At 53.0% G+C, this 23,452-nt stretch overlaps 1 protein-coding gene across 2 annotated transcripts in view; it reads right to left on the reverse strand.

Annotated features, from left to right (window-relative positions):
* The window catches only part of MYBL2 (MYB proto-oncogene like 2), a 30,134-nt gene that overhangs the window by 1,921 nt on the left and 4,761 nt on the right, over positions 1-23,452 (reverse strand). The window contains exons 3-12 of one of the 2 annotated variants that reach the window (XM_060120555.1): positions 18,420-18,491; positions 17,450-17,542; positions 17,043-17,263; positions 14,701-14,860; positions 11,276-11,563; positions 7,949-8,365; positions 5,702-5,841; positions 4,141-4,243; positions 1,999-2,112; positions 638-742 (exon numbers count right to left, since the gene is read on the reverse strand). In XM_060120555.1, coding sequence (XP_059976538.1) covers positions 638-742; positions 1,999-2,112; positions 4,141-4,243; positions 5,702-5,841; positions 7,949-8,365; positions 11,276-11,563; positions 14,701-14,860; positions 17,043-17,263; positions 17,450-17,542; positions 18,420-18,491 — 1,713 coding nt within the window. The remainder of the gene's footprint in view (positions 1-637; positions 743-1,998; positions 2,113-4,140; positions 4,244-5,701; positions 5,842-7,948; positions 8,366-11,275; positions 11,564-14,700; positions 14,861-17,042; positions 17,264-17,449; positions 17,543-18,419; positions 18,492-23,452) is intronic. The other variant, XM_060120556.1, reaches the window with a different exon arrangement.

Raw genomic sequence — 23,452 nt, forward strand, 5'->3', positions numbered from 1 at the left:
CTGCACGAGCTATGAGAGCAGCAGGCCACCTGCAGGATCTGGTCAGGCAATCCTGTCTCATGAGCTCTGCCACAGCCCTCACTGTCTGCTACCAGTGGAAGACGGGCTCACCCCACTGTCTGCTGCAAGGGATCAAGAGCATGGCATGGTTTCTGGGGCCCAGGCTCTGTGTAGGCAGCAGCCCTCTTGCTGGAGGTTGGCCTGGGAATTGGGAAGCACCCATGCCAGAGCTGAGGTGCCCCAATCCCCTGGCTATGCCCTGAGGCACGTCACCAACCCTCTCCTGGGTCACCCTCAGGGGCAGAACGCAAGGGAAGGCGCTGGGGACTCAGAAACCACTGCTGTCAAACGGGTTCTAGCAAAGCAACTCTTGCCAAAGAAACCTTTCTGTGAAAGACACAAGCAGGGCTGTCTGGACTGAAGCCAGGGGGTGGTGCCCAGCTGCCCCCTCCCTGCTGAGCCCGGCACGTGGAAGCCCAGCCCGAGAATCACCAGACTCCACCTCCAGGGTCCTCTCCAGGCTAAAGGGCTCAAGAGGCGAAGGGCCCCAGGGAGACTCCATCCCCCTAGCCTCCTGCAGCTCGGGTGGGGAGTAGCAGGTGGCCTCACAGGATGGCTTCTCTCCCAGACCACTTACCAAAGGCAGAGCCTTGGGCAGCGTGGACATCATCAGCTTCACGTCCTCATCCACGATGTCAAGGGCCAGGGACTTGCGGACTTTCTTGATGGGGCTTCGCCGCAGCTGGGGGAGGATGAGGTGCTCAGGGCAGGCGTTTGGATTCCCCTGGGTCACTACCAGTGCCTAATGACGCCTGCCCCAGCTGCCCTGGTCACAGAACCAGGCCCTGGTGCAGGGGAGTCCTTGAGCATGTCCGGCTGGCGAGGATTTTCGGTGGCGGGGTGGGGGGGCATGGGGGACTGGGACACTTTGGCCCTGCTGCAGACTCTGCCCATAGAGCAGACTGTCCTGCAAGACGCTCAGTGTTGGTACTGAGGACACCAACGCCACCCTCCACCCAACCTCATCCCCAAAGGGACCAAGCACAGCCTCCAAGCCTCTACTGCATGAAACGCTCCCCTAAACAGCCAAGTTACAGCTAAAACACCTACCTGCCAGTGAGCGACATGGAGATGTGGGGCCCCACAGGACACAGGCATTACAGGAATGCTCAGCCCCACCCCCGCACTTCCTATAAGCAGGCCAGGGGTCAGCTCCAATGCCAGGGAGGGGCTCTGAGACTAGTACTCACCCCCCAACCCAGCACTGTGCCCCAAACAGGTGCCACCACGGCTCAGAACCACCTTCGGACACAAGAGAGGCCACGGAGGGTCCCAGCCATGCTCTACGTACACGCCCAGGGGCCCAGCCCAGTGGGTCCCTCCCAGCCTGGCCACCCACCTTCCCAGCCACCCTCCACCCCGGCACACTCCCATCTTCCCTGCTCCCCAGGAGAGCACCTGGGAAGAAAGGGGCACAAAGACAGAGGGGACATGGAGCCACCTGCTGTTGGGAAACCCCACACGCCAGGCGGCAGGAGAGCTTGTCCAGTATGGCCCGGCCCTGCCCAGAGCAGCTCCCCACCTCACCGGAGCCCACTGTCCCCAACCTGCTCGTGCAGCCAGGACACCTGGCTGGCTCCATACCAAGGATTTCCCTTGAGATCCTCTTTGTGCCCTTTCTACCCCCTTAACGCCGTATGGACTGAGTCACTAGGGTGTTTGCCGTTTCCACCCACTGCACTCCGGGAGGGAGCGACCGCTCTGGGTCTTGCTCACTGTTCTGACGCCCGACCCAGCCCAGAGCCGGGGTCCAAACAGTGCTGAGTAACTAAGGCACCAGTTCAAAGGGGAAGAGGGAAGGGTCCCAGGCACCAAGGCCTTACCTTGGTTGGTTTCACGGACAACCACTCCGCAGGAACAAAGGGCCGGGGCCACAGTTCCACTTGCCCCGGTGCCTTATGTCTACCAAACCCGCTCCCCGCTCTGCCAGCCACTCACCCCAGCCTTCCTCTTCTGCTTCTCGGGCCTCACTTCGTCCTCAATGATGAGCTCGATGCCGGCCTCGGAGCGCAGCACCTCCTTCAAGTCCTCCTCCAGGTGCGGGGTCTGGGGCTACAGGCAGGGATGTGAGTGAGGCCCTGCACCCAGGCCGTAGGACACAGGCAGAGCCTGCTCACGGGAGCAGCGGGGCAGACGCGGGCAATGCAGGGAGGCGGCCCAGTGCCGGGACACTGGCCTCACACACAGTATCCATGGCCGCTAACTGTCCTGCCTGGGACACTGGCCTCTGCTCACTGAGAGCCGCACAGGCCCGGAGTGTCCCCACTTGACCACAGCCAACCTCACACAACCCGGGAAAATAGCTGTCTACCTCTTCCACGAGGTAGAAACGGAGGCTCAGAGAGGGTGAGACCCCAGCCCAAGGCCACACAGCTGTGAGGTTAGAACCTGGATGCGCTCGAAACCCTAACTCCTTTACCCCTCGGTCCCACAGTAACAGGAACATTGATTCCATTTCCCTTTCTCGGGCCTGGGGGTTCAGGCGGCAGAGACCAGGGGAGGGAGAGAGCTACTGAGCAGCAGGGGTCGGGTACAGTAACACCCGAGAAGTCACTCTAAAAGCCCCCATGTGGGCTTCCCTGGTGGCGCAGTGGTTAAGAATCTGCCTGCCAACGCAGGGGACACAGGTTCGAGCCCTGGTCCGGGAAGATCCCACATGCCGCGGAGCAACTAAGCCCAGGCGCCACAACTACTGAGCATGCGAGCCACAACTACTGAGCCTGTGTGCCGCCAACTACTGAAGTCCATGTGCCTAGAACCCGCGCTCCACAAGAGAAGCCACCGCAATGAGAAGCCCGTGCACAGCAACGAAGAGTAGCCCCCACTCGCTGTAACTAGAGAAAGCCCGTGCACAGTAACGAAGAGCCAACGCAGCCAAAAATAAATAAATTAATTTATTTATTTAAAAAAATAAAATAGGGCCTCCCTGGTGGCGCAGTGGTTAAGAGTCCGCCTGCCGATGCAGGGGATACGGGTTCGTGCCCCGGTCTGGGAGGATCCCATATGCCGCGGAGCGGCTGGGCCCGTGAGCCATGGCCGCTGGGCCTGTGCATCCGGAGCCTGTGCTCCGCAACGGGAGAGGCCACAACAGTGAGAGGCCCGCATACCGCAAAAAGAAAAAAAATAAAAAATAAAAAATAAATAAATAAAATAAAATAAAATAAAAGCCCCTATGTACTTGAATTATCACTGCCAAGGGCAGATTCACCCTCCAGCCGTGCCTGGAGAGCACGCAGACCTCTTAGTATCCGGGAGCCGAACCCCACTCAGACAGGAAAGGGCAGTGCTGACTGGGGCCTGGCCTGGGGCCTGTGCAACTCCACCAGCTGCATCCCAGGATGGGGAGACCACGGCCCCACCACCCAGACCCCACGTGGTGAGCACGGAGGGGAGCTCGCTGCAGGCTTTGTCCACAGGAAATGCTTCTCCACAACCTGCCTTTCTCCCACCTTCAGCTGGTTTCTAAGCCCCAGCCTATTTGGGAAAACCCGGGGTGCCAGCTCTCTCTTTCACCCTTGGGGAAAGCAGGACCGTCCCACGAACCGGGAAGAGTCAGGGGGGAAGGGCCGTTCTCACATGGCTGGGGAAGCACGCCAGGAGGTGTCTCCTCACTGGCGAGCCATCTCCAGCCCCCGCTGAGTGCTTTCCCGTGTTTTGCAAACGACGGGCAGTTGGTCAAAAGGCTTCGGTTTGAGGAGCAATTCGCCACTTTCCTGAACCAGCCCCAGCGCCCGAGCGAGTCCTTCTCCGTCCCAACTCCTGCCCATGTTCTGCTTGGCATGTCCATGTGCCGAGTATTCAGTCATTTATGCACTTACATGCTGAATGCCAGCTTCCACCACCCCAAACTCCCAGCTTCACCGGGACGCCACCGTGGCTCCAGCACCCAGCACCGCCTGGCACGTGGCAGCTGCTCAGGAGAGGTCTGATGAACTGGTAACTCCACCCCAGGGGCCCCATTTGTAAAACTAGGGTATCTGCAACTTCTCAAGGCTATTGGAAGAGTCTAATGAGATCTCAGAGGGACGGGGCGCTGTGAACCGTAAATGGCTGGAGGACCAGCCCGGCTGTACCACGTACCAGGGGCTTTAGTGGTCCGTACTTCTCCAGGGCATTCTTGAACGGGGTCGGCGTGTGAGGAGTGCTGTCCCTGGAGTACTTCTGATCTGGGGTTACAAACCTGCTGGGGACAGAGGAGGAGGCGTCACGACGGGGCTGGGGGCAGACACCAGCTGCTCTGCTGCAGGCGCCCGTGAGTCCCACACCGCCCTCCACCGGACCTCTGCCTCGGCAGCAGGGAGGCCACCCCCGGACACAGTCTCTTCCCATCACACTTGCCCACACACCCACCTCCACACCCCCGAAGGGAGTTACGGGGGCTGAGAGGAAGGGCTATTCTCAGAAACGGGAAAGAACGGGGAAGAGTCCGAGAGGGTCCAGCACACCCGAAAGGCTGGAAGAACGACTGAGAAGGCTGCTGTCACGAGGATTCGCCATAAAACAAGGCCGGCCTGTGGCCACACTGCAGAACCAGCGAGAGAAGGGGGAGGCGAGGAAGGTGGGAATCCAGGAAGACCGCATCCCTCTCCAACCTCTCTCCGGAGAAGCAGCGACTCCTTTTGTGGTTCCAGCTGTCTGTTTAAGAACTTCAAGTCCAGGATTTTGGCTTGAATAGAGAATCATTTCTCATGAAACGTATCTAAGTATCAATTCTTTTTCTTGGTTCCAGCATATGTTTAAGAGCTTAGATTTGAAGTCCAAGATTTTGGCTTGAAAGGAGAATCATTTCTCAAGAAGCCTACTTATGTTAAATGTTAGACCAACTCTTGAGACTGACTTCTGACCAAGCGATTCATACATCTTTTCTGAAATTACATATCATTACAAGAACTAAAACTCCTGAACTGATTCCTGAATTACAACTTAACTGCTGAAACATAAATAGCAATTCTTCTCCCCCGGCACATGTAACAAGCAGAAGACCAGTTAAGTAACTCTCTCTACCTGGAATTCAAGAGTCACGATGACACAAGGAAGGAAACTTATTGTGAAAGCACCTCCACAGAAGCAGGTAAGCAACCTGTACAGGCTGAAGGTGAAACGCTGTGCTTCATACGCACGGGAGGTGGGGCACGGCCGTCCCTCCTGACTAAGCACCAGAGAGACGGAGAGAACCAGGGGCTCTTCCGTCCTTCACGTAGGGCTACTCAAACACAGTGGATCTGCCCTTGAAATTTATAAAGGATGCAGAGATTAAATTTTTCGTGGCAGTGTGGACTCTCTCCATTTCTGAGAGTAGAAAACCATCAAGTTAAAAAATAAAAACGGGGAATTCCCTAGCGGTCCAGTGGTTAGAATTCCGCGTGCTTTCACTGCCGAGGGCGCAGGTTCAATCCCTGGTCAGGGAACTAAGATTCCTCAAGCCATGCGGCACGGCCAAAAAAAAAGAAAAACAAAAAAGAAAGAATTAGAACAGAGGTGAAGCGGCAGACTATCCTGACGGAAGTGAAGAGGTGTGGTGACCAGGAGGAGGCTGCCTTCCTGTAACAGAGTCTCAGGTGGTTTTCCAAGGGGTCCCTCCCTCAGAGAACCTTCTCCGCCAGGCCGGCCACTGCTTGGGGAGGGCAGGCCCAGCACTCACGCAGCGTGTTTCTGGTGCAGGGGTGTCTTATCCCGGTGCAGCGGCGTGGTGACCACCACCTTCTGGCTGCACACGGGGGTGGACGTCAGCGAGGGGCTCTCCAGCTCTAGTGTGTCCTGTTTGTTCCAGAAGTTCAGAAACTGCCAGGAAGACAAAGGAAACAAGACAAGGTGATGACCTAGGAGCCCACCGGCAGGCGCCAGAAAGCAAAGGCCAGGACAGATGGGCAGGGACCCATCGAGCAGGTCCATGTAGACCCCAGGCTGGGCATCACCCAATCCTCGTTTTGCCAGGAGGATGGGAGGCCCATCTCCCACCCCCACGTGCTGCTGACAGTGTACTTAAGGCAAAGGAAGCTGACCGAGAGCAGCTCCTTTTCAGAAGAAAAAAGAAAGTAGCTCTTAAATGAACTGCAACAGACGACAGACAGGGGTCTGTGATGATAGAGAGAGATGGTGACATCAACACTTAGACACACCTTCTCACACCAGAGCTGAGCACTGCACACTGAGAATTTCACATAGTTTTCACAGATCCTCTGAAATGTAAAGATTCCGATCCCCCTTTACAGATAAGAGAGGTTTGGATTCTTGCGCTGAGTGCTAGAGGCGGGTCTCAAACCCAGATGTGAAGCACCACCCTCTCCCCTCTGCCCTGAAGGTGCCCTTGGCAGCTCAGGGCCACCTGCAGCCCTCAGGCCCACTGCCCTCTGCAGGGTCTCTGGGCAGGGCAGCTGCACTCCGTCACACTGGGCTGCTCTCTGGGCAGCTCCAGCCCTGCTGTCTTCCTTCTCCAGCCAGCAGCCCTCACGGGAGGCCTGCTATGGGCTAAACTGTGCTCTCCCCAAGTTCACATGTTTACACCGTAACTCCCAGTACCTCAGACTGTGATTGTATTTGGAGATGGGCCTTTAAAGAGGTGATTACGGTAAAATGAGGCCACATGGGTGGGCCCTGATCCAATAAGACTGGTGTCCTTAGAAGAAGTTTAAAAAGAAGAAGAGATTATAAGAGAAAAGAGGTTAGGACACAGACACTGAAGGAAGACCACCTGAAGACACAGAGAGGAGATTACCACCTAGAAGCCAGAGACCTCAGAGGAAACCAGTCCTGCTCACACCCTGATCTCGGACTTCTAGACTCCAGAACTAAGAAAATGAGTACGTTGTTCCGGTCCCCCTGTGTGCAGTTCTTTGTCATGGCAGCCTGAGTGAACTAACACAGGGCACCTTGCAGAAACACCACCAGACATCCCGACACATAGGCCTGGCCTCAGGCCCTCTACAGCAGAGAGGGTGGCCTCTGGAAACATGCCACGACTGGGCCTCATTCTCTCACGTCCCCACAGGAGGGAGGAGACCCTTGAGACCCAAAGCCTCTGCCCCCCCGCCTCCTGCCTTGGGCCTGCCTCTTGCCCACCCCTCCAGCCTACCCCCCACCCCACAGCCCCCAGCGCAGTGCATAACCCCTAGCTGTACCCAGGACCCTCCGAGGCCCCAGCCCCCATCCCTCAACCCTCCTCCTGTCCCCGTCAGTCCTCCTGCCCCCCATCCATGAGTCCTAGCTCTGGACTTCACACCATACTCTGCTCTCCCCTTGACTCCAAGCCTTTATTCAAGCCGACCAATCGATCAACAAACCCCACCTGAGACACCACTCTCTGAGGGCCTCCCTCACCTCTAGGAAAGACAGGGCCCTTCAGGCTCCCCCCAACACTGTCTATTACAAACAGAGCCTGGGAAGCAGTACTCAACACAACAAGCTCTCAGCGACTCAGTAACTGCTCCTCCCACAGCCCTTTCCTCAGGACATGCTGACCACCAAGTCCCCCACCCCAGCCATCCTCTCCATGGGCAGGGCTGTCATCAGCCCCTTCCCTCCCCAGGGCTGGCAAATCTGCTATAAAATCGGTGCTCAGTAAACTCACTCTTTTAACACACACTGAGTCCTCTTCCCTTCTTGGTCCGTTTATCACCCTCTGCCCCCAGCTCCAGCAATCCCCCTGCTCATAGAAGCCTGCCTGGCTGACACCCTTTCCCGACTAGATGCACCCTAAGTACCATAAGCTGCCTTTTTCACTCCATTCATCACGTTTATTTGGGTCCTTTTTTATTAACTGGTCTTCCCATCAGCACGGCTGCTTCATGAGGGCAGGGCCAGGCCTGTTTCTGCCCTCCAGGGTCCCCAGCACTGGGCACAGGGGGGCTGTCACCGCGCCCAGAGAACAGTCGGGGTGGGGTCCACGCACCTGGGAGGGCGAGAAGGGAAGGGTCTTGACGGGCGTGCTCTTCGGGGTGAGGCTGTTGCAGGAGTCCAGGAAGGACAGGCTGGCGCTGTTCTCCGTGACAGGTGACAGGGCGACTCGCCTCTTCTTCTGCCGCTTGAGCACCGAGGGCGGTGTGCTGATGCCCGAGCCCCCCACGTCAGTGCTGGGGGAGATGGGGATCAGCTCGCCCCGGCTGCTCCGGCTCAGGTCAGAGATGGTGTGGCCATCCAGGCGGTACTCGGTCACGCTGGGCACAGCGGCGGCAGGCTGGCGGGTTGGCGGGGCCTGCTGCTGCTGCTGCGATGGATGGGGCTGCACCGGACTGCCGCCAATGCTGCCCTCTGCGGATGGCTCCTCGGGGAGGTCAAACTTACTCAGGTCACACCAAGCATCGGGGTCCTGCCCAGAGAGGGGGTTTAGGAATAACTGCAACGGCTCTGCTTTTCTACCGGTTGATATACCACAGGGCTCATTCGTTAAAGGAAAATACACAAGCATCAAGCATGATCCTACAGGGACTTCCCTGGGGGTCCAGTGGTTAAGACTACACGCTTCCACTGCATGGGGCATGGGTTCGTTCCCTGGTCAGGGAACTAAGATCCCACAAGCCGCGTGGCCCAGCCAAAAAAAAAAAAAAAAAAGGATGATCCCACAGCCCAGAAACGATCACCTTTAACATTGTCTTGCCTTTCCTCAGATTCTTCTAAGTCTTTGTATTTGTATTTGGAAACATAACTGAAGTCATATCGTGCCTATGGCTGCTTCCTGTTATTTACAAAAATGTTCTATGCGTTTTTAAGATATACAAAAAGCACAAAGAAAAATACAAAGAAAATTCACATACCCATCAATAAGCCTAAGAAATAAAACCTTATCACTAAAACTCCAGGTCCACCTGGCACATCCTCTGCCTGCATGCAGGAAATCACTGCCTGAATTTAGTATTTACCATCTTTATGCATTTGTTTATCAATTACCACTTACATGTGTCCCTAAATATTTAGTACTTTCAATGTTTCTAACTTTAGTACAAATCATTTCTATTTAACTTCTTTTTTCCATTTAAAGTTTCGGTGAAGCTGGAATAATGATTGCACCTCATTCTATTACCTATGAGTTTAATATTTACTATCAATATTAGTTGTTATTATAGTGAAAAAAGGTCAATTTTTAACAATTTTAAGAGCTGTAAAATATACCATCATTTGAACATGTTACATGATTATCCCCTTTCTATAGGACATTAGGTTTTCCCCCCTAATTCTTAAAAATTAAAAATAGCATCTTTATGAACATCTTGGATGTAAATCTTCTCCTGCGTTTGTAGCTATTTCCTTAACAGATTACTGGAAGTGAGGCTTTGGGCCCAAGGCCGTGAGCAGGTTGAAGGGTCTTGATTTGCCAGCCACGTACCCAGAGAGCACCACTGGGCTCCATGACCCTGTGAATCACAGAGCCTCCTTGGGTGCTTCACCTACACTGTTTCCAACCCCACAGCCACTCTGCTATAGAAGCATTACTTTCCCCTCTCATACTGAGGAAGCCAGGTCAGAGAGGGTGTGATCGGCCTGAAGTCACTAAGTTTCCAAGAGCAATTCTAAGAGGCATGCCCAGGTCTTTCTGCCTTTGCCCAGTAAATTACAACCCAGCCCAAGGGCTTCTGGATACAGAAGTTTCCACTGGTCCCTGGAGGTCTGGCCCTGAATGGACCGAGACCCTAGTGGTGATTTCTGGTCCTTGGAGCTCACAGAAGCCTGGCAAGCTCATTGCTAAGGGGGGAGGCCGGCTCAGAGCTGTGCTGTCTCCAGGCACTCCTCCCAGCAGCCAACCCCAACCTCGGAGAGGCCCCGGAGTGGATGGCATCTAACAGACCGGAGCACATGCTACAAGGACTGCCCGGAGAGACAGACGGCAGTGTTTCTGCAACTACTATCACTCCCCATCAGTCGCCGAAGGTCATCGTGGAGAGCTCGAGCTCGGCACTCACCAGCTGTGTGACACTGGACAAGCCTCCTAACCTCTCTGAGCTTGAGCTGAGTCCACCACCCACTTCACCGGCTGTTAAAGAACTAAGAGCATATAGAGAGGTAGCAAGTAACAAGCCTGGCACATGGCAGGCACTCAAATGTTAGAAACTATCATTACAAAAGAAGCACCGGGCCTGGCATACAGCGGGGCTCAAGAGAGCAGTCTGAGGATGGACGGAGGCAACACCGTGAAGCACCAGCAGTGCAGAGTGGGCCCACTCTCACCTCAACCCTTCCTCAGAGCCCAAAGGAGGGACAGCCCACGGTGGCCCCGGGGCTATTTGCTGAACAGACTGACACACGCATCGCTACTCTGAAATCCCTTGTAGTGAAGGGGACACCACAGTCCCAGCCACTAGGGGCAAGAGGTGAGACCCAGAGCCAGAGGGTCTGAGCAGACAGCCCACCCGAGACCCACCCCACCATCCAAACGCTCATTGGGCAGGACAGTGGAGCACAGCATGATGGTTAAGACCTAGGCACCTTACTTGCTGTGTGACCTTTGGGTACACTTACTTGATCTCTCTGAGCCTCAGTCTCATCTGCAAAACACAGAAAGGACACCCCTCACAGGATACCGTGTGGACTATATGTTAAGCCCACAGCCTGGTATTTAGCAAATGCTCAATAAACAGCGTCAGTGTTCTCAGCCAATAGGAGGAAGCCCAAGTGGGAAGGTGAGTGTGGGTGCTGCCCACTGAACCCCTCTACCCCTGGTCGCCAGCCTCTTGCCCACCACCTCCTAAAACCCACTTCACACCACAGGCCTGGCTGGTGGACCTGGGAGGTCACACCAAGAAGTACACCCCCCACCGGGGTGCCTTCCCCAAAGGGGCACAATCCACAGCCAGCGCGGCCCCAGGGGTGGCTGTACCTGAGTAGTCAGGACCCACTCACCACTGCAGCCCCAAACCCTGGCCCTTCCCAGGGTCCTCTCCAGGGACACCCGACCACCTGTGCTGCTACAAACACCAATGCCCACCCGGGCTGTGTTACCGCTTCAAACACCCTCCCCCGTCAGCCCTGAGGACTCTGGCTTCCACCGCGAGCCCTCCCAGCCCACCCTGCGCTGTACAGGTGAGGCAGGAGCTCCCCGAGGGCAGGCGCTGCACAGCCACTATCTTGGCATCACCAGGCCCCGGTGCTGGGCTGGGCACTCGGCACCACCTGAGCCACATCAGCGAGACAACGAACGGACGGAAGGACGGACGCCTACAGAGAGAAAGCGCTCCCTGCTGGGGGTGGCTCGGGGCCCACTGTGAAGTGCCGTGACCAACATTACCGACTCGATCAAGTCCAGGGCTTCAGAGAGGCTGGAGCCCACGGCAGGGATGAGGAGGTTTGCGGCCTCCACCACCCACTTGTAGGGCAGGCTGGTTTCCGGCGAGGAGCCCTCCTGGTCCTCACGCTTGGGGAAGTCCTCCAGGGGCTCTGGCGTCCGCACTCCGTCCAGCTCTGTGGGGACAGGCTCCTGCTCCTGGGAGGGGGCAGCCGCCGTGGCCTCCTCCTCACTGCTCTCCTCTTCCTTCAGGGCAGGGAAGGCCGGGGGCCAGCTGGTCACGAGACTTCCCTGGTGGGCACAGGGCACGCGGTTTGGATTTTTCATTATGAGAGATAAACTATGCCGTATTCCAGCTAACAGTGCACAACCCGAATCTAATAAGGAAACTCAAGTGAAACCAGATTGAGAGAGAGTCTATAACGTAACTAGCCCTACCTTACGCTTCAAAAACATCAGTATCGTGAAAGACTAGGAAAGGCTGATGAACTATTCCAGATAAAATTAGACGAAAGACATATGACAACGAAACAGTGTCTAATCCTGGGCTGGATCATGGGCAGGAAAAAGTAGAATCTAGATGGTAGATTAGTCAAAAGTCCCGCACCAATGTTAAATTCCAAGTGCGTACTGTCGTCACACAGGTGAATGTCCTTATTTTGAGGAAACACACACTCAAGTATTAAGAAATAAAAGGCACAATGTATGGAACCAACTCTCAAATAACTCAGGTTAAAAAATATGCATATTGGAACTTCCCTGGTCCAATGGCTAAGACTCCACGCTTTCGCTGCAGGGGGCCTGGATCCGCATGCCACAGCCATTAAGTAAATAACTAACTACAGGGTCTTTTTAAAAAAAAATAAATGTACATAGAGAAAGATAAAGCAAATCTGACAAATGTTAAAAATTAATGAACCCAGTAAAGGATATAGGCGAGCAGTCTTCTTGCAACTTTTCTGTATACTTAATATTATTTCAAAATGAAAGTTTGAAAAAGGAGTGGAGACTAATTTTGTGACAGAAAAGAAATAAAGAAAAAGAGGTAGATCGTTATGGCAATCGCTCTCTTGGCAGAACCTCGGAAACAAGCTTGACTCGTTGACCTGACAGCCCCCGAGGAGCCTTGAAAACAGCACAGGTGATTAACACAGGCCTGGTGGAGAGCGAGAAGCGGGGTCCCGTGTTAATGGGGGGAGAACATGGGCTCTGGATGCAGACAGAGCTTTGCCATTTCCCAGCTCGGGCAAGCTTGTGAGGAGGGTCAGTTTCCTTGCCTATAAAATGAGGACACTGAGGCTTACTGAGCAGGGAGGGTACCCAGATCAGCAACTGTGTGAAACCTTTCAACCTAATTAGTAGCTATTATTGCCACTGCAGTCAAGTGAACAGAATGGAAATGGTTTGTGATATAAGCAAAGGAAGAAAAGGAGGTAAGAGCAGATTGGATTAAAAGCTTATAACTGCTATAATTGGAGGGGAAGAATGCTATGACTACTATTTAAAAGCTACCAACATGTGATTCCCACTTCAGAAAACAGCCACTTTGAAAAAAGTCTGGCAATTGCTAATAAAGCTCAGTACTTATCATTTATAATTGCAAGCACTGACTAGTGAGGTAGGCCCATACACACAGAACAGGCAAACATTTTCTGGCAGGCAATCTAGCAAAATGTATTAACGTCTATTTTGTTTTGGTTTTTTGGGGGCGGGGGGTGATGCCACACGGCATGCGGGATCTTAGTGCCCTGATCAGGGAATCAAACCCAAGCACCCTGCACTGGAAGTGGGAGTCTTAACAACTGGCCCACCAGGAGAGTCCCTTATAGTTTTTAAAGAATGTATCTATCTACCTCTAGGAATTTCCCAAGAGACAACTGAGCACATAAGCAGTGATTTAGCTACAAGGACAACCACAAAAAGTCAGGTGTAACCTTAATTAAATAAATTACCAGCACAATAGAACCATTAAAATGACAGTGGAGAGGAGTGGGTGAGGCTGAAACCCACACTGTAACCTGACCTGTGTGCTCAGGATCAAGGTCTGGAGCTCCCCCAGGCCCAGCAGGGCCAGCCTCCCAGACCCAAACCTTCACGGGGGTGAAAACAGAGTCAAGGAAATGACTTTCAGCCAAGGAGGATTTTCAGAGACTACTGTCCACTCTGCCCTATCCTGAAAGATGACTTCTCCATGTTTGCTGACGCACATTGTTTCTCTCTGGGGCACGGATGCTTTTTATTTAATCAGAAGTAAAAGCCTGGAAAACATATTACTTAGGCATACAAGAAACTGAGAAGTGAATTCCTCTGGTTAGGGGACCCATGGGGAATCCAGACAGGAGGGAGAAGTCCTTTTACGTTTCACTTTACGGCTTTTTCAACTGTTACCGCATAGATGCTCTCATATCTGGGAAGCAAGGAATAGTCTCTGAAGCTGAAAAATCCAGAAAGAGGCAAAAACATGATATAACGCTCCAGCAGGGTGTTGCAGAAGCACTGGATCAGTGAACAGTTATAATCTGGCCAGCAGGAAAAGGAAAGGTGGAGTATTAAAAAGAACTATTCAATAGTTCACGATTACAGAAAAGATTGGAAAACAGTGTAGAGGAAGCGTGTCACCTGCCATGTACCCAGCAACGTCCCATCTTCATACTCTGACACATGTGCTTCAAATCTTTGTTTTTTAAGAATAAATCATATGAGATAGTTCAAAAATAACCATAAACACCCAAAACTACTATAATATTGTAAATCAACTATACTTCAATTTTTAAAAAAGTATGCTCTGGAGTGTAGGATGGGAGATGTTAACAATTGTAAATGTAACACCATATGACTTCATTTATATGACTTCCTAGAAAATTATAGAGACAGAAAACAGATGAAGGGTGCCAGGGACTAGGGATGGGAGAAGGGCTGAAAGAATATGGGGGGTGATGGAGATGTTGTGTGTTGACTATGGTGGTGGTCACAGGACTATTTAAAGCTGTCATGACTCAGACCTGCACACGAAACACAGTGAATTTTACTGTATGTGCCTGTACCTCAACAAATCTGATTTTTTTTTAGAATTGCATATGTGCTTTTAGTATGAAAAGGCTGGAAACAGCAACGGGTAGGAAGGAAGCTGTTGAGGACAGGAGGAGGCTGAGGACCTCCCCACCTGACCCTTCTTCACCTGGTGTCGGCTCTGGCATCCTGCATCTGTGGACAGATGAGCACCAAGCATTGGCACAGGTGACACAGGGAAAGGGCCTCGTGAGAGATGTGAGGCCACAGTGAGAACCTCTTGTAGGATTAAGGAACAGCCATGGAACAGGCGAAAAAGGAGGAACAGGTGTTGGTGAGACGGCATCGGATACACATGAAAACAAACCAACTAACCCAAGCCCAGTGGCAGAGGTGCCTGACGTCCCCGCCCCACTCACCTGGCCTTCTGAGGCCGGGGCGCTCTGGCAGCCGTCCTTGTCCTCCACCTCCAGCAGCAAGTACATGGGCTTGCTGTCTCTGGACTCACTCAGGAAGCCTCCCGTGTCCACCTTCCTCTTGATCGTGGAGTTCCAGTGATTCTTCACAGCATTGTCTGTCCTACAGGGGCCAACCGGGGATCTTTGACCCCAGCACTGGGGCCCGTGCGCCACCAGGCGCGTCACTAGCCTCCCTGAGCTGAGCTCCTGCTTCTGTAAATGAGGGTTCAATCTGAGGAGTTCTAAGGGCTCTTAGCTCTAAGATGAAGTCTGACATGCTTGCACCCTGTAACCATTTACGGAATATTTCCACACACCTCTGAGAAATAAGCAAAGGTCTTATTCAGCCTACAGGGCAAAATCCTCACACTGAAACATTCTGGGAACTCTCATTCCCTTTCCCACTCACTCTGCATTTGTAGAAACCGTAAGCAAGCTGCTGGCTGCTGGCCCCTGTCCTGAGGCTCAGTGACCTGGAACACAAGCCCTGATCACGTCCCACAGACAGAAAATGGCCAAAGGGGGCACAGAGGATCCACTACTGACCACTCTGAGCCTTGGCTTTTTTATCTGGAGAATCAAAAGACTACTTCACTCGCCATCACTTGCTGAAGATTAAAGAGGAAACATATATGGTATAAGTCAGAGTAGTACACCACACTACAGAAGCAGAAAGTAGCACAGTGGTACAGGAGCCAGGGAAGCGTGGAGGGAGAGAAGCAGACAGGTACCGTAGGACAGAGTAACAGAGTAGTAGGAGCAGACAGCAGGACGAAGCACAAAGTACGAAACTACAGAAGCACACAGCAGCATCACAGTGAGTAGCACGGGGGCTCAGCAGCGTCAGAGCCCACAGACCTACAGCAGTTCAGAAGTGCAGACACACAGAGGCGCTGCCTTCTTTGGGTTTCCGAGCAGAGCGCTTTTCCCTCGAACCGTGAACAGAGAATAGCAGCTTGATGGAGCCACCAGTCTAAGAGGAGGCTCTGGATCTCTGTTCATTCCCACTGCAGGCTGTCAGGACACAGTGCTGACTGGGCAGGGGTCGGGGCACGGTGCGGAGGTGGCCAGGGACTGACCACAGTTGGAAAGGACAGAGAAACCTTCCCCGAGGAAATAACGTCCCCACTGAGGACCAAAGGATGAGAGCGTGTTGGCTACATGATGGGCACAAGTTAGAGGGCATCCAAGCTGCCAGGAGCACAGGGCGTTCGTTCTCAGCAAAGAGCTCTCCCGTGCCTAAGGGAGAGAGGAGGTCGGAGCAGCTAAGTCCCCACAGATGAGCAAGGGTGACGGGAGATCAAGGCGAGGCTGGTGGCATCAGCCAGGCCAGGCTGGCCACACGGGAAAGAGGCTCGAGTCCTCAACCCAAGTGTTATAAGAAGTGCCAAAAGGAAAACACACTCCGGGGTTTGAGTTTTGGAAACAGATGATTCCAGACTCCAGGGGAAAGAGACCATCGGGCATTTTATTTCCTCTCCTTCCCAGGACCGCAATGCCATGGCAAAGAAAGGAAACAAAATAAGGTAAAAAGGCACACAGACGGGCTTCCCTGGCGGCACAGTGGTTGAGAGTCCGCCTGCTGATGCAGGGGACACGGGTTCGTGCCCCGGTCCGGGAAGATCTCACATTCCGCACAGCGGCTGGGCCCGTGAGCCATGGCCACTGAGCCTGCGCGTCTGGAGCCTGTGCTCCGTGACAGGAGAGGCCACAACAGTGAGAGGCCCACGTACGGCAAAAAAAAAAAAAAAAAAAATGCACACAAACGAAAAGAGCAGGGTAGAAGACAGTGGTGAGTAAGTGATTTTTTTCCAGAAGATGGAAAGCAGTTAGGGGAGCAGTGAGCAACTTAGGAGACTGGGAGTTGACCCTGGAGCAGGATTCTAGCAAGAATGGAGCCAAGTCGTCCTAATGCTCCCTGCAGAACACCAAGAGGCCCAGGGCTTGGAGGGGCCAGGCCCAGCGTGAAGAGTAGGGTGAAAACGGGCAGTGGTTCGGACGTCCAGATCCTGGCCCTGACCTCACAGGCAGGAGGAAAGAGGTTTATTCTCTAAAAGAATAACCAGGCCACCCCGGCCACAGCAGAGGGCAGGGGTGGCACAGAGCCGAAAGCGGGACCAGATGAGAGTCTAGAGGCTGCACAGTGAACGGGAGGCCCCCAGGCCCCCCTCCCCCCCACCCCATCCCCTCCCAGCCCGGCAAGAATCTGAAGGACTCTTTCACTTCTGGGAAAAGTGAGCAACTCCAGAGAAATCGGACTGGGCCTTGGAACATCCCCGCAAAGGCCCCGGCAGGCGGCTCACCTCCCCGGCAGCATCTTGGCGATCTCGGCCCAGCGGTTGCCCAGCACCTTGTGGGCCTCGCAGATGATGCGGTCCTCTTCCTCCGTCCAGCAGGACTTCTTCACTTCGGGGTTGAGGTGATTGTGCCAGCGCTCGCGGCACTGCTTCCCCAGCCGGCCCTTCAGGTGCTTGGCGATCAGCGTCCACTGCTTCGTGCCGTACTTCTTGACCAGCTCGATGACCTTGGGGGAAAGCTGCTGTGAGGCCAGCGGGACCGGCCCTTTTCCCACCCCAGCACCGACCAGTGGGATGTCACACACCCAAGGTCCAGCTGGACAGCCCAGCCAACACCCAGGGCAGCCTCAGTCCCTTGACTCCCGGGGGTGGATGAAGGCCCGCCATGTGGCAGGCACTGTCCTGGGCGTTACCTTCTGGTCCTCCTCTTTGGTCCATGGCCCCTTGACGAGGTCTGGATTCAAGACCCTCAGCCACCGGTACTGGCACTGCTGGTCAGTGCGGTTCTGGGAAGAGGACAGGCACCCGTGAGAACTCCTGGTATGGTGGCCCTGGACCCCGGACACACACTGGTCTCAGGGGACACCTCAGCGGGGTTCTGTCTTGTTCCCTGGACCACCACACACTGCCTACCCACGGGAACACGCATGGCTTCCCTGTGCTACCAGAGGGCCCGGATGGAACCAGGCAAACTTAGAACCATGTGGGAAGCCACCGCCAGCTGCCCTAACACAAGGGGGCCGCCCTGTCCCAGCCTGTAGGCTGTATCAGGGATCCTTGCTTGCTTCTGGGAGGGTAGTATCTCCCTGAAGGTTTCAGATCACATGGAGGAGGGAGAGGTGAGGAGGGTCTGGTGACTTGGTCCCTGAACTGCCCGATGAGCCAGGAAATAAGCTGACAGCAGCTCCTGCCACATCCCCTCCCTGCCAGACGCCTGCAGTGCTGGGGATGGGGGACCTGAGGGGGACCCACATCACCAGCAGCCTCTAGATGCTGGACATGGTGGCACCAGTCAGCTCCGCAGAGGCCTCACCATGGAGCCTGCTCAAGTATTGTTTCCCCTCAGTTTCAGTCTCACAGTTGAGAAACCGAGCACCAACTCGCTCCTGACTTGCAGGAAGAAATGCAAATATGTCACTGATCTGATTTCATGATCACGGAGCCCAAGACCCCCAGGCACACGGAGGCTGCTGCGTGGAGACGCTTACACCAGGGTGCCTTGGATTCCGGTTTGGGAAGAAAGGGCCTAGGAAGCCTGGAAGGTTGTTTTGTTGGGAGAGCTGGGGGGGACTTGGTAAGGAACCCCCCTTTTTTCTCCTTGACAGAAAGTCTGTCCCGGGCCCACTGTCCTGGGGGAGGGGGCCGCAGAGGGGCTGCACTCACGGGAAAGTGGCTGGCCAGGAACTTCCAGTCTTGCTGTCCAAACTGCCTCACCAGGGCCCTCAGCTGCTCATCCTGCCAAAGCCGGAAAGACAGAGGGCTCAGCTACACGTGTGCAGAAAACAGCTGCTCTTGACGGAGCCCTCCCCAAAGGAAACAGCCTCCCTCATCCACTCAGTCATGAAGTGACCACCTACTGCACACCAGGCACGCCAGGCATGGCAGCGGGCAGCATCGGAGCTGCCCAACCTTACGGGAGTTAAAGTCTAGAGGGAAGCAGATGTTAATCAAAGGCTCCTGCAAACAAAAGGAAAGGTGCTGGGGGGGTACGGAGAGGTCGATGGTGAGGCCTATTTGGGGGGATCCAAGGGACAGGCTCCAGGGAAGTCCAGTGAGGCTAGAATGCAGGAAGCAAGCAAGAGGGATGCAAGGGGGTTCTGGAGGGGCCGGCAGGGGCCAGACCACATGCAGGGTTGATTCGGGCCTCTGCGTCATGCAAAGCCACTGATGCACTGAAGCAGTGGGTGGTCACGGTTCAATGTGCTTGTTATGAACTTCACTTTGGCAGCTGCAGGAAAAGGGGCTACAGGTGGGCAGAATGAACGAGGGGAGGCCATTACAGGCACCTGGGCCAGAGACGACAGTGACCCAGCACTGGAGATGGGGGACGTGGGCAGAATCAAGAGCACTCAGAGGGGAAGGAAACCAGTACCTGCTAAAACGTGCTCCTGAATATAAACTACTGATTTACGCCACAACACGAAATCACAGCACCACTGTGATGAGGGAAAGAAGCCAGACATAAAGAGTATACATGGCGGGCTTCCCTGGTGGCGCAGTTGTTGAGAGTCCGCCTGCCGATGCAGGGGACACGGGCTCATGCCCCGGTCCGGGAAGATCCCACATGCCTCGGAGCGGCTGGGCCCGTGAGCCATGGCCGCTGAGCCTGCGCGTCTGGAGCCTGTGCTCCGCAGCGGGAGAGGCCGTGGCAGTGAAAGGCCCGCGTTCCGCAAAAAAAAAAAAAAAGAGGATACAATGCATGATTCTGTGCTTAAGAACTTCTAGAAAATGTAAACTAAGCTATAGGGACAAAAAGATAGTCAGTGGTGTCTGAGGTCAGGGGTGGTGGTAGGGAGAAATGGACAGCAAAGGGAGCAAGAAATGCCTGGGGTGATGGAAACGCTCTACAATGACGGTGCTGGGAGTTTCATGGTAGCACGTCCATTGAAACTCGCTGAATTGTACTTTAATGGTTGTCATTGATTGTATGTAAAGTATTCTTCCATCGAATCAATTTTTTAATATCTTATATATATAAAGGAAATGTAGGAAATTCCCTGGCGGTCCAGTGGTTAGAATTCCGTGCTTTCACTGCCCAGGGCCTGGGTTCAATCAAAAGAAAAAAGAAAAAGAAGAAAATGTAGTATATCCATACAGTAGAATATTATTCAGCCTTAAAACAGAAGGAAATTCTGTTACAAGATACAACGTGGATGACCCTTGAAGACATTATGCTAAGCGAAGTAAGCCAGACACAAAAGGACAGTGTATGAGTCCACTCTTGTGAAGAATCTAAAGCAGTCAAAATCATAGAAACAGAAAGTAGACAAAGGTGGTTGCCAAGGGCTAGGAGGTGGGGGGTGGGAATTAAGTGTTTAATGATTCCGTTTTGCACGATGACAAAGTTCTAGAGACCTGCTGCACGGTGAGAATATACTTCACGTACTGAACTGTACACATTTAACGTTAGGTGTTTTTACACATTCTCTCTCTCTCTCTCTCTCTCTCTCTCCCCCTCTCTCTCTGTCTCTTTTTTTCTCTCTCTCCTGGACAGAAAAAAAGGCCACCAGAGAAATCCAGACCCTCAACTGCAGCTTGGCCACAGCCCAGCATCGGTTGGACAAAGTCCCCATAAATCCTGTAGCTGAGCCAGCCCACGCGCACAGAGCCAGCCCCGGACACCCGGCCCTCCCCTGCTGCCTGCCCGACCTGGCCAGGCCAACCCCTGCCTTCTGCCCATGTCCCCTGTGTCCATCTCCAGCACCACCATCCTCCCCGACGACTGGGGGGGACACTTTCGTCTCCAGCTCCTGCCAGACCCCATGGGCTCCCTCCACCCGTCCACTCCCGCCTGCACTATCCTCGTCCCTCTGCAGCCATCTTCTCCCACCTGCCCGGCACAGCACCCTCTCCAACTCCCTCAGCCTCAGGCTGCCCCCAAATCCCTTGCCCACGCTACACACAGCAGACTAGCTCCCCGGAGCCCAGCTGTGGTCATGTCCCGCATCTGCTTCAAAAACCTTCAATGGCTTCACCTTGCCAGCTGAACAAGCCTACATCTCTGAGTCCGAAGTCCAAGGCCTTCCGGGATTGGACCCCATTCGATCTTTCCATCTTAATCAACCACGCTTCCTCTTTAAGGACCCTTCGCTCCAGCCAAACGGGGGCTCCTCTTGCTTTTCTCCACCTATAACCCGTTTCCTATTGACTTACCCACCATTTTGCACACCTGACTGCTGAATTTCCAAATCCTTACCCCATGAAACTGTTCTTAATTTCTCAGACAACAGTAAACTCAACTTCTAAAAGCATTTTGGGGAATTCCCAGGTGGTCCAGTGGTTAGGACTCTGAGTTTTCACTGCTGAGGGTGCGAATTATAATCCCTGGTCGCGGAACTAAGATCCCACAAGCCTCTAGGCCAAAAAAAAAAAAAAAAAAAAAGAGAGAGAGAGAGAGAAAGAGAAGGAAATTAAAAAAAAGGCATTTCGGGGCTTCCCTGGTGGCGCAGTGGTTGAGAGTCCGCCTGCCGATGTGGGGGACACGGGTTCGTGCCCCGGTCTGGGAAGATCCCACATGCCGCGGAGCGGCTGGGCCCGTGGGCCATGGCTGCTGGGCCTGCGCGTCCGGAGCCTGTGCTCCACAACGGGAGAGGCCACAGCAGTGGGAGGCCTGCGTACCGCAAAAAAAACAAAACAAAACAAAACAAAAAAAAGGCATTTCGACGATTACAGGTGGCTCCTACGTCTAGGAGGCTTAGTATAAGACAGGAGAGACACCAGAGTGAGCACAAAAGACACTAGTCTTGGGACTTCCCTGGTGGATAGTGGTTTGGAGTCCGCCTGCCAAAGCAGGGGACATGGGTTTGAGCCCTGGTCCGGGAGGATCCCACATGCCGTGGAGCAACTAAGCCCGTGCACCACAACTACTGAGCCTGTGCTCTACACTCCACGAGCCACAACTACTGAGCCCACATGCCACAGGTACTGAAGCCCATGCGCCTAGAGCCTGTGCTCCACAACAAAAGAAGCCACTGCAATGAGAAGCCTGCACACCACAACAAAGTGTAGGCCCCGCTCACAGCAACTAGAGAAAGCCCGTGTGCAGCAATGAAGACCCAATGCAGCCAAAATTAAATTAAAAAAAAAAAAAAAAAAAAAGACACCGGTCTTGCCAGCACCATGATGGCCATAGCATGTCCACGGGCCTGGGCATGGTCCAGGCAGAGAGATGCTCTGGGGTAGGGACCCCATCTTGCTTGTTCTTCTAAGCCTGCAAGAGTGGAATATAGTCCCTGGTCCACAGTGGGATGAACAGAAAAGGCTGGCTTAGCACTCCTCTGAAGAAACATCTTTTATGATTTAAGAGTGTTTCACAACTCAAACAGTAAGGGGGGGAAAAAAAAGACTTAAAACTAAACACATACAGGAAAATAGAGGTAGAATAAAAAGATAAGGCCAGTAGGAGTCTAAATTGGTACAACCAAGTCAGAAAAAAACCTGACAGTTTCTAAACTAAACATACATACACCATTAGTGTACCTAAGTATCCTCTCTAGATGAATGAAAACATAATCCTCAAAAACACTTAGGCAGTAAAGAAGATGTGGCACATATATACAATGGAATATTACTCAGCCATAAAAAGAAACGAAACTGAGCTATTTGTAATGAGGTGGATAGACCTAGAGTCTGTCATACAGAGTGAAGTAAGTCAGAAAGAGAAAGACAAATACCGTATGCTAACACATATATATGGAATTTAAGAAAAAAAAAATGTCATGAAGAACCTAGGGGTAAAACAGGAATAAAGACACAGACCTACTTGAGAATGGACTTGAGGATACGGGGAGGGGGAAGGGTAAGCTGGGACAAAGTGAGAGAGAGGCATGGACATATATACACTACCAAACGTAAGTTAGATAGCTAGTGGGAAGCAGCCGCATAGCACAGGGAGATCAGATCGGTGCTTTGTGACCGCCTGGAGGGGTGGGATAGGGAGGGTGGGAGGGAGGGAGACGCAAGAGGGAAGGGATATGGGAACAGATGTATATATATGACTGATTCACATTGTTATAAAGCAGAAACTAATAATAAAAAACAAAAAAAAACAAAAACAAAAAAACAAAAAACACTTAGGCAAGAATTTTCACAGCCGCTCTATCCACAATAGCCAAAAACTAGAAATAGCCCAAATACCCATCAACAAGGGAAACATAGTATGGTCTATCCATACAATGGAATACTACTCAGGAAGAAAAAATGAACAAATTACTGAATCATGCAACGTTATGCTGAACAAAAGAAGCCAGATAGAAAAGAGTAGGGCTGTATGATTTCATGTGTAGGACATTCGAGAACAGGCAGAACAATCAAACAGAGAGACATGGATGGGCGATTGCCTGGAGCCGGGAACGATGGACCACAAAGGGAACTTCCGGGGACAGTCAAGGTGGTGCTTATGTGAGTAATAGACACTTATCAAAACTGTTGGAACTGCTCACTTTAAAAAGGTGCATTTGACTGTATCTAAATTATACTTCATAAACTTGATTAAAGAATAAAATCAATTCAGAGCTTGGTATCGCAGACAAAATACAATGAATTTTTAAAAATGATAGTAAAGAGGGGGTTTGCAGATTTGGCTAAACCTCCCAGCAGTTAAAGGACAAGAAGCACAATTAAAGTCCACGATGCAGAACACACCAGCTTTCAAGAGACACAACAGCAATTGCTGGTCCCAAGGTCTGAGAGGTGCA

The sequence above is a fragment of the Mesoplodon densirostris genome, chromosome 16, assembly GCF_025265405.1.
Source record: "Mesoplodon densirostris isolate mMesDen1 chromosome 16, mMesDen1 primary haplotype, whole genome shotgun sequence".
NCBI lineage: Eukaryota > Metazoa > Chordata > Mammalia > Artiodactyla > Ziphiidae > Mesoplodon > Mesoplodon densirostris.